This window comes from Mustela erminea, chromosome 6 (genome assembly GCF_009829155.1).
Source record: "Mustela erminea isolate mMusErm1 chromosome 6, mMusErm1.Pri, whole genome shotgun sequence".
NCBI lineage: Eukaryota > Metazoa > Chordata > Mammalia > Carnivora > Mustelidae > Mustela > Mustela erminea.
Genome location: NC_045619.1, coordinates 24,127,118 through 24,138,385, shown reverse-complemented (window position 1 = coordinate 24,138,385; position 11,268 = coordinate 24,127,118). Strand labels below are relative to the sequence as shown.

The 11,268-nt window shown below is 39.6% G+C and overlaps 1 protein-coding gene across 1 annotated transcript; it reads left to right on the top strand.

Moving 5' to 3' along the window:
• The first annotated feature begins 961 nt into the window (after positions 1-961).
• Positions 962-1,432, top strand: LOC116592340 (60S ribosomal protein L23a-like). The gene has a single exon (XM_032345587.1). It carries the CDS (start codon positions 962-964, stop codon positions 1,430-1,432), a length of 471 nt encoding a protein of 156 aa, XP_032201478.1.
• Positions 1,433-11,268: the final 9,836 nt, after the last annotated feature.

Below are 11,268 nucleotides of genomic sequence, written 5' to 3'. Positions count from 1 at the left end.
TCAGAGTCATAGTGTTGGTGGTGGGGGGAATGGTAAGGAGGAGTAAGAGTGGTAGGACATGTAAATCGGGGGGGGGGCGGGCAATGAAGCATGAGAGACTGTGGACCCTGAGAAACTAACTGAGGGTTTTGACAGGGAGGGGAATGGTGGGATGGGTGAACCTGGTGCTGGGTATTAAGGAGGGCACCTGTTGCATGGAACACTGGGTGTGGTGTATAAACAATGAATCTTGGAACACTGTGGGGGAAAAAAAGTGGTTGGACATGGAGTTAAGGAAAATATGCCTGTATTGGCAGTCTATGTGGACCCCAAGTCTTGGAGTTCCATTTTAGAAATGCCTGAATGAATCAAAAACATCTTCTGCCTTTTTTGAGATTTAGTAAATGAAGCAAATAGTATGTAGTCCAAGAATGTGCTTCGAGATACTTTCCCCAAAGTGATGCAGTTAGTGGAAAGTCTGTGTAATTAGCGAATATGGGATTTCTTTTTTCAATTTGTAGTAGTTATTGTATATACATCTTCATGCTTTAGTTAAAAAACCATTAGTTTTTTATAATGAAAATAACATATATTCACTATAGAATTGTTGGGATGTACAGAAAAGAACATAGAACAAATATTCTTGTAATCCTGGCTTTCAAAGATAACAGACTATTAATAGTTTTATTTTAACATTTTAAAAATAATTTATTTATTTGAGGAGAGAGAGAGAGAGAGAGCAGGGGGAGGGGCAGCAGAAGAGGGAGAGAGAGAATCTCCAGCAGACTCCCCATTGAGCATGGAGCCCCATGCGGGCTCAATCTCAGGACCCTGAGATCAGGACCTGAGCCCAAACCAAGAGTCAGATGCTCAACCAACTGAACCAACCACATGATTCTACTGTCACATTCTTAAATGAACTTTGAATTGCATAAATAACACAGGAAGGCCTTTTCTTTGTTAAAAAAATAAAAATAGGAAGATGGCGCTGAAAGCTAAGAAGGAAGCCCCTGCCCCTCCCAAAGCTGAAGCCAAAGCAAAGGCTTTGAAAGCCAAGAAAGCGGTGCTGAAAGGCATCCACAGTCACAAAAAAAAGAAGATCCGCACATCACCTACGTTCCGACGACCCAAGACTCTGCGTCTCCGAAGGCAACCCAAATACCCTCGAAAGAGCGCCCCCAGGAGAAACAAGCTTGACCACTATGCCATCATCAAGTTCCCCCTGACTACTGAGTCAGCCATGAAGAAAACAGAAGACAACAACACACTTGTGTTCATTGTAGATGTCAAGGCCAACAAGCACCAGATCAAACAGGCTGTGAAGAAGCTCTATGACATTGATGTAGCCAAGGTCAACACCTTAATCAGGCCTTATGGAGAGAAGAAGGCATACGTTCGGCTGGCCCCTGACTATGATGCTTTGGCTGTTGCCAACAAAATTGGGATCATCTAAACTGAGTCCAGCTGGCTAAATCTAAAACAGTTTTTTCATGATAAAAAAAAATAATAAAAAAAAAAATAAAAATAAACAGACAAGTCTAAAGTCTCATTTCATTTCCTCCTTCTGATTTTAGTTCCTTCACAGAGGTAACCATTGTGAACAATTTATTGAGTGTTCTTTCGGAACTTCTCTCTTTCTCTCCCCATTCTCTCATGGTATATAGAGACATACATAGAAATACAAATATTACAGTATCATTTTATGGTACTTTTAAAAAGATAAGTGTTAGCATAATGTTCACATCATTCTACACTTTTTAAAATAAAAATGTAAAATATATTCATGTCAAAATGTACAGATCTACTATATTTTTTAGATTGCTGATAGGTATTTAATACTACAGATAAATTATGGTTTGTCTACCATTACTCTATTGTTGCACATTTAGGTTGTTCTAATGCTTTGCTGTTATAGGCATTTAATGTTAGCAATGAACATCTGCTGTACGTTCTGTATGTGTCTGTATATGAATCTTTATACATACTGTAAGTGATAATCTACGCTGATTTTAAGAAGTGAAATTTCCAAGACATGTGGTATATTATAGTTTTGGCTACTTTTACAAAGACCCTCAAAAGTAGTCCTTTAAATAAGATGGGAGATTATTTTTATCTCATAATAATCTGGGTGTGAATTGTCTAGGACTAGTATTGTAGCTTCACAGTGTTGGGCATCCAGATTCCTTCCATGTTGCCACTCTGTTTTCCTTGGAGTGTTGCTAGCATTGACATTCAAGAGAATCTGTGTCTTGGATATACTGTTTGCACAGTCTTGGATTTCTTTGTCTTCACTCAACTCCTGGACCATCAACCACTTGCTGCATTCCAGCAGCTGCTGTAGTGATTGACTCCATGCTGGCCTGCTTGGTTCTACCACCTGAAGCTACCATCTGGAGTTTCCAGCTCCTTCCACCACTTTTGAAGTAGGAGGAAATGCTATATCACAAGGTATGAGATTTAGCATCCCCAGTAGCCGCCTATGGGGCCAGGTGATCCAACCTGGAAATACAGAGATGAGTCTTCACCAATAGGGTATAGAAGACAGGAGGAAAACAGCAGGGACATTTTCTCTCTACCTTCCCTTCTTATAGACTATTCTAAGATATGAAACATAAAAAGTTATATAGCCTGTTTGGGAACTATCCCACATGGCTGAGCAACTGGCTATGTGTTTCTTTATGGTTCATTGGCCAGCATTGTATTTCCTTTCCATCTGTCCTTGTCTCAGTCTTTTTGGGATGCTATAACAAAAATACCATAAATTGAATGTCTTAAACAGCAGTTCTTTATTTCTCACAGTTCTGGAGCCTGGAAGTCTATGATCAGATCACTGGCAGTTTCAGTGTCTGGTGAGAGTCCATTTCCTGCTTCATAGGTGGTGGTCCTTTGCTGCATCCTCACATAGCAGATGGGTACAGGGAGCTCTGTGAGTTCTCTGTTATGAGGGCATTTATCCCATGCATGAGGGCTCCTTTCTCAGGATCTCACCAATCACAAAGTCCCCACCTCCAAATACCATCACATTAGATTTTAGGATTTACAGTGTGAACTTTTTTCACTGTGTGTGGGGGTAAAACATTCAGTCTACAGCATTATGCTCCTGCTTCCCCACCAAATTCAAGTCCTTATTATATGCAAAATACATGCTTTCCTTCCCAATAGCCCCCCAAATCTTAACTTGTTCCAGCATCAACTTTAAAGCCTACGTGTAAAATCTCATCTAAATATCATCTAAATCAGATATGAGTGAAACTCGAGGTAAGATTCATCCTGAGGCAAATTCCATTCTTGCTGGGAACTTGTGAAACCAAACATGTAATGTGCTTCCAAAATACAATGGGGGAAAGGCGTAGGATAGACATTTTCTTTCCAAAAGGAAGAAATAGGCAAGAAGATAGGAGCGACAGGTCCTAGGTAAGTCTAGAAGCCTAATGGAGCCATTAATATTAAACCTTAAAGCTGGGGAGTAATCTTTTTGGCTTGATGCTCTGCCTTTCAAGCCTACTGGGATGGCAGTGTTGCCCCACAGCTCAGTGGTACAGCCCCACAATGTCTCTGCCAAGGTGACTCTCCATTCTGGCCTGGTGTCTCTTCTGGGCTAGGGCCCTGAACCTGTGGTCCTTCCAGAAGTCCCATTCTTTGAAATCTATGTGGAGGCATCTCTATGTCCAGGACCTATATATTCTGCACACTGGCAGAGCAGGTGTTGCACAGAATCACCAATGTTTGCTGCTTGCCCTTCTGGAAGGGAGGCGACTGAAGCCTGCTGGGGCTGCCCTTGGGGCTGTCGAGGAGCCTATGAGTACCAATGGGTACCATTCTGTCCCCTGGCCTTTTCACTCTGCGTCTGTGATACTAGTGCCAGCTCTGCTGGTCTCTGAATTGCATTAGAGGTCATTCCTTTCACGTCCTGAATGCTAGCTCCCGGCTGTTGTTGAGATGGCAGACTCATACTAATCTTATCAAATGGTTGCTTGGCCACACTCTTAGTGTTCTCTTCCAAACAGCATTTTCATTTTTTTATAATAGGAATAGGCTGAGAATTTTCCAAATCTTTAAGTTCTGTTTCCTTTTTGCTTGACAATTCCATCCTTAAGTCATTTCTCTCTTCTCACATTTTATTATAAGCAGTCAGGAGGAGCCAAACTCCACCTTCAACACTTTGCTTAGAAATAGCTTCAGTTAAATATCCAATTTCATCATTCACAAGTTTTATCTTCCATAAAACAGCAGAATGCGAACGCAATTCATTCAAGTTCTTTGCCACTTTATAACAAGATGGCCGTTCCTCTATTGTCCAATAACATGGTCCTCATTTCCATCTCAGGCCTCTTCGAAACGGCCTTTCACATCCATATTTCCATCAAAATTCTGTTCAAGATTACTTAGGTGTTCTCTAAGCAGACTGAGGCTTTCTCTATAGCTCTCCTTTTTTTTCCCTGAGTGCTCACTAGAATTTCTCGTAACTGTCCTTTGACAGCAAGGTAGACTTTTTCTAGCAGGCAGCTCGAAAGTCTTCTAGCCTCTACCCATTAGAGATCCAAAGTCACTTCCACAGTTTAAGGTATTTATATAGTAGTGAAATGTCTTAGTGTCAGTATTTTTATTCGTTAGGCTTTTCCAAAGAAACAGGACCAGTAGGAGATTTTATATATATGTGTGTGTGTGTGTATATATATATATATATATATTTTTTTTTTTTTTTTACTATAAGGAATTAACTCACATGATTATGGAGGCTGAGATGTTCCATGATCTGGCATCTGAAAATGAGAGAACTAGGAAAACCAGTGGCATAGTTCAGTCCAAGTCCCATAGCCTGAGAACTAGAGTTGTCAGTGGTTTAAAATTCCAGCCTAAAACCAAAAGCCCAATAACTGGGAAAGCTGGTATCCAAGGCAGGAAGAAATGGATATCCCAGCTCCAGCAGAGAGAGCAAATTCACCCTATCTTTGTGTTTTTGTTTTATTTGGAACCTCTTTGGACTGATGGTTACCCACCCACATTGGTGAGTGATCTTCTTTACTCGGTCTATCAAATCTTTTCCAGAAACACTCTCACAGACACACCAGAAATAATATTTTGGCTAGCTATCTGGGCATCCTTTAGCCCGGTCAAGTGGACACATAAAATTAATCATAATAGTCCCATTTCCCTGTCTTCCCATTTGCCTCATTCTTGCCTCAGGGAACTGCATTACCCTATAAAGTACTGGCACTTAAGTTTTTGCCTCAAACTCTGTTTTCTAGGAAACCCAGGTTAACACAGAGAAGTGGGCTATAAAAAATTGGACCCTCAGGACGGGATTTTAGAGGTGAATTGCCCACTGTCTGAAAACAAGAGGGAACCAATTGCAGTAATAGGTGGCGTGGTAATAATCCTTGGCAAGCAGTGATTTCACCCATAGTTTAATTGTGATGAGATGCAGATAGAACAAGGTTTTGGGAGATTAAATAGCTGTTGTGTTTCATCAGTATGGGGGCAATATTAATTAAAGGGGTTGTGATGTGGCTTCTTTTGTAAGTATTGAAAGTCTTGCAGAAAATTTACACACACACCACACACACAACACACACACACTCACTCACTCACTCACTCACTCTGTCTCTAGTCTTAGGGCAGTTATTTGACAACTTACGTCATGCTGAGAAAGTCAGAATGCCTTTATTGCAGCTCAGGGCAACTGTAGGTAGACAGATCAGGCCAAGGATCTGATCGTATAGCAAAGATTCCAAGAAGAGAATGGGGCCCAGAGACTTGAGATACAGATATTTAGGCAGACAAACCTAAGAATTTGGAGCTCCTAGATGACTCTGAGCCTTCCAGGCTGGCAGAAATAGCCCCTAAGCATTTGCCACAGAAAAACAGTCTCTGCTTGCCTGGGGGAGACATACAATAATCTAATCTGAAGCAGGTGCCTTTCAAGATGATTCTTGTTTTCTTCACCATATGCCCCAACGCCCTTCATTACCTCCTGGCTAAAAACCAAAGTCAGGTTTCAGCACAGCCTGAGCAGGAAAGTACAAGCTCTGCTCTGGGAAGAAACAGCCTAGATGCCAAAGGAATTGCAGGATCTGGCTCATAGGTGTTAGCTGAACCTGGGGAATGTGCATAGGAGCGTATTTCGAGTATGTTAGACCAGGAGGACAGAATACAAAGCTGAATAGGGTTGATTTCATTAATACGGGGTTACTTAGCCATACTTCAGGGTTCCCAGTCATTTAACAGGATGGCTTCTTGAAGCCTGGATCTGATCATGTTCTATATCGATTGAAGTAAAGATGGCAGAACTTCCTTGGTATGATATTGAGGAAAGGACCAGAAGGATGAGAGATGTGGGAATGTTAGAATGAGTTTATTATGTATGTCCTGAGAGCCCACCGGCTGGTTGTGTCCCCTGGGAATGGTCAGGGAGTATTCGCTTCCTTGAGAATGTAAAGAATGCCGTGATGACGGGAGCACCGTGATCTTTGGAGAAGCTTGATAGTTTCTGTCTTCTGTAGGTCAAGGTTGATAGCAGAGGTTCTGCCATGAAGTTCAGTTTCATAATATTAGTGGGGATGATGCAAAGGCCAGGTGGTGGCAGCTAACAAAGGCCACTGATGTAATTACCATAATAGACAGGCAGGCCAGAGGGACGACCAGGGCTGTTCAATGTTGGCTAATGGATCATGGTTTTATAGGAGCAAGATGGATGGGAGTCAACGAAATTGCTCTCGATATCTGTCACCAGAAAATTCAAGAAATAGTTAGCAAAAATATGATATTAGTTGCTGCAATGAAAACTCGGGGCCCTCATCTAATTTCCAGATCTCAATCCTTGAAGAGGAGATTTAGTACTTAGCAGAGCCCTTATCTGTGGCCTTATAGTTGTTATGGGTGGAAGGGCCAGGCAGAAGTATCTGTAAATGTCTACACCAAAGTCTTCAGTTAGAAGCAGTACTGATCTCCAGAGGAATTGCAGATACTTGTTCAAGCTCAAAGACCTGGAAGATGCAGGGGTATTACCATCTAGAACTGTATATCGCAGGTGAAGATTTTAGGTTTTGGAAACAGATATTCCCGTCTGTCCTGGATAATGTTGCTGATCTCCTTGTTATATATCCTGACTACACTTAATTCCATTGGTAGCTTGTCATAAGTAAACCTGTTTACTTTGCCCAAGCACTATCTTTTTCTAAACCTGCTGTTGATATTTATTCACGTAGTGTTCACACAGTAGGTTATGCATTACAAATACATTTCTCTAGTGTGTGGCTTTTCTACTTTCGCTTTGCTAACTTTCGCTCTTCCAAAAATTTATCTTAATGTATTCAAATTCATTAGTGTTTTCCTTTCTGTCTTTTACTTTTGTACCTTTTAGGAAAGGCTTCACTTCAAGACCATAAATACATTACATGTTAGAATAATAAATACATGTTAGAATTTCTTCCACTATTTTTACAACTATTTATATACATTTCATATATATTACTTATATAATTATTATGTAAATTACATATTACTCTGTGACTCTCCTTTTACTGTATTGATTAGACTTCAGTTTCCTACAGATTCTGCCCCAGTGTCTATTCATGGTTTTAGTTTAGCTCCTTCTGTCTCATGGTTCACGGTCTATAATCATTGTGATAATTTGTGCAGCTGAGATCAGATGTCACCTTCTTTACTCTAGTCCATCTTTTCTTCTGTTATCATAGTTTCCTTTCCAAAATACATAAAATACAGAGTGGATTGTGTTCTTTTCTGTTTAGGAGCTTTTGATTGTTCCCAAGCAAGTAATTATATTAGCAAACATTTATATAGTCCTTCTAGGCCCTGTTTTGTGGGTGTTACACATATTAATTCATTTAATTCTAAACAAAACAAAACTGAGTTAAATAGGATTATTGTTTCACTCCATCTTACAGATGAGGAAACCACAGCATAGTGAAGTCAAGCAACTTGGAAGAAATGAGAATTCAAACTATGCTTTCTGGCTCCAGAATTTGGGCTCTTAGTCCCTATTGTTTTTAATTATACTCTTTCTCTAACTTAAGGCTTCCCACTGAATATAGAACTAAGTAAAAATTTCTTAGCACACCTTCCAACTATCCACTATATTTAATCACACTTCTCTTTCTGCCTTATCTTTTGCCCCCAGATCTATTGTATTCTTTGGTTTACCACACTAGGCAGATGATTTATTTGACTCGCTGTGTATGTTTATAACTTTGTACCTTAGTCAAGCTTTTTTTCTCAATCAGTGATATCCTTTTAAAGGTTCTCCACCTTAATTTTTTCCATTCACTCATTCCGAGCTCCAGGCTCGGATGCTGGGCTATTACAGTAAAAAGGCAAATCCCTATTGCAAGCGGCTTTCTGTTAATGAGGAGCAGGGAAGCGTCCAGATCTAAAATACCACCTTCTCCAGCGTCATCTCGTCTTTCTCCAGTTCCTGCTTCATCTTGGGACTCCTATAGCATGTTTTAGATCTTCATCTCAGCACATATCACAGCATACTTTTTTATCATGTTAGTTGTGTGTCATCTGCTTCTTCTAAGGAATGTGTGGTTTCACCTATGCATTCTATGACTCACTAAAGAAATTGTTGCATTGCATGAAATGAAAGGATGGAGAAGTTTTTTAAAAAAACGTTTAAATATTGGGTGGTATGGTGAAAAGAAGATCTTTTTGCCTTTTTTTTTTTTTAAAAGACTGTATATAGGTGCATATTTGGGATAATCCAAATGATTAACAACTAAATTAGGAATAGAGAGCGTCCTAACCTTATTTATTCCTTCGGTAACAGCAATTTTAGATTATAAAGACTTTTGAATAAGCAAAAAGAATCCATGCAGCCTGCAGAGACATTAATTATAAGGTAACAGCAATTTACATTATTTATAAGGAAGCTATTTACATTACTTAGCCCTGCCAGACACAATAGTTGCAGAGTTCCATTCTTTCAGTGGCATTTGTTCAGTGGCAAGAATAAAGCGAAGTGACAAGGGAGTAGAAAAGATATTCTAATAGCTGCATCTCATTACACGAAATATAACACCTCAAAAATGTTAAAAAATGTTTCAAATATGATTTAAACTGAACAAAATTGAAACTTCCATCTTAGCACGATGATGATTCAGAATACAGCAGCCATTTAAATATTCAGACAAGCCTTTAAAAACTACTGCAACTGAAGTATTGTCAACTTTGTATTTGCAAGGAAGAAAATGACTAAGATGCAATGCTATGACTAAGATACATAATTCAAGCATCTGAATTTAATAAGTCACATTTTCTTTTACCAGTGACATTGAAATGTAAGTGCCTGCACTCTTAGTAAGATTGTTTGTGAGAGCAGACAGACCGGGGAGTGGGGACCCCACTTCATCTGTTTTATTTTTCTTTTCCTTCCTCCCCTCTGACCACTTTAATTTAATTTTATCCTGCAGTTTCTTTTTCGTCAGTATAATAGGTAGTACTCAGAGGCAAATTACATCAGCTTTTGATCTAAAATAGACAAGTCTGTTATATGAGAACAAGGAGAAGATGAGGAGAGGAAGAATTTACCAAGCTGATTTTTTTTTTTTAAATAAAAGATCTATTAATACTTTTTGTGAATATCCCTAGAATGAATTACTTCTTTAGGCTGAAATTCTCCAAGTTCTTAACATTTTTACTGCTCATTTAGAGAAAAGATAAAATCTTAATCAGAGAATGATTTGTATATCCTGAGTGGAGAATTGAACTCCTATAGTGAGGTGACAAGTCACCTCACTGCCTGCCAAAAGGTTCTGGGTCCTAATTACCTGTCTTGAAGAGCAAAATCATCATCATTTTCCTTCAAAGAATATTAGAGTACAGTACACATGGCATATTAGGCCAGCCTCATAAATTAGCACAGGCCCACAGGGCTTGCAAGAAATTAGGTCAGACCTGAAAGAAATCAGGCTGTGGTCCAATAAGCTTCTTAATCTTAAGTGGGAAATTGGGCTCACAGGGTGTTAGGGCCATTATCTTTATTTATTTTTATGTGTGACAGAACCAGCAACACTTTTCATTGTTAGAGACCTATTTTTCTAAGACATCAAATACTTCTGTTTTTTCTCTTAGATAATTTTTGGCATTGTATATTTTATAAAGTTAGAAACTTATACCTTAAGTAAGCAAATAAATAAACTTACTGTTGCCCATAATATGCAGGGAGAAAAGAAATTCCCTTATCCCCAGATATTTTTCTTAAGGCCTATAGTTTCCCTATCAGAAGCAAGTTTCCTAAAATCTCTGTTTAAAATGCAAATGTATTTTGAGAGTTAACACTTCAGGCCACCAGTATGCATTAATGTCTGGCAGTTAATGTTGAATGAAATGCTTATTAATTTAGAATATAGTGATAATTAGAATAAGGATGAAATACCAGTGAAGAACTATAATGTAACCCTAATTGTTAGGCACAGCCATCATTTCCATAGTTACAGACCTCAAGGTACAAATAGAGGGAAGAGAATGAATCATTTGCATGTATTTAATTCTTTTCTATTTTATCGTATTTATTTATTTGAGAGAGAGCGAGCGCGGGAGAGCACAAGCCCCAGGAGCTGCAGAGGGAGAGGGAGAGGCAGGCTCCCCGCTGAGCTGGTAGCCCCATGTGGGGCTCCATCCTAGGACCCTGGGATGATGACCAGAGCCCAAGGCAGAGGCTTAACTGACTGATCCACCCAGGCGCCCCCTGCGGCCACCCCCCCCCCCCCCCCCCAGTGTACTTGATTCTTAAACTGGTTGTCAGATTTTCCTAATTTTAATTTTGATTTGATTTGGTAAGCATTTTTTTTTTTTTTTTTTTTTTTTTTTTTGAAACTTAACTCATTTTGAGCACAGGCTTGGGAGTCAGAAGGTTGGGATCTGGTCCCTGATACTACAGTTTATTCTGACCTTGGTCAGTAAAGTTTGGTTCTTAAACTGTGAAATGGAGATACTCATAATACCCTAGGTGGTAAAGGTGTTGTGATTAAATGAGATTGTTTCAAATGCTTAGAACAATGCCTGACACACACACATATTAATGATCATTATTATCATTAAGTAGCCGAAATGGAAAACGAATATAGTCTCAATTTGTAATCGTAAGTTTTTGCTTTTGCTATTCGCTGGCTTTCTGCACAAAACCTCTCTCTTCTCTCATACAGCAGGGCGGGTGAAGAGGGCAAACAAGCCCCCAGAGCGTGGTTTCTTTCCGGACCGGGTTCTTTCCCCTTTTGCCCTCTAGGGGCCGCTGTGTTTTCCCGAAAGCGCGCTGGAAGCCTGGTTGCC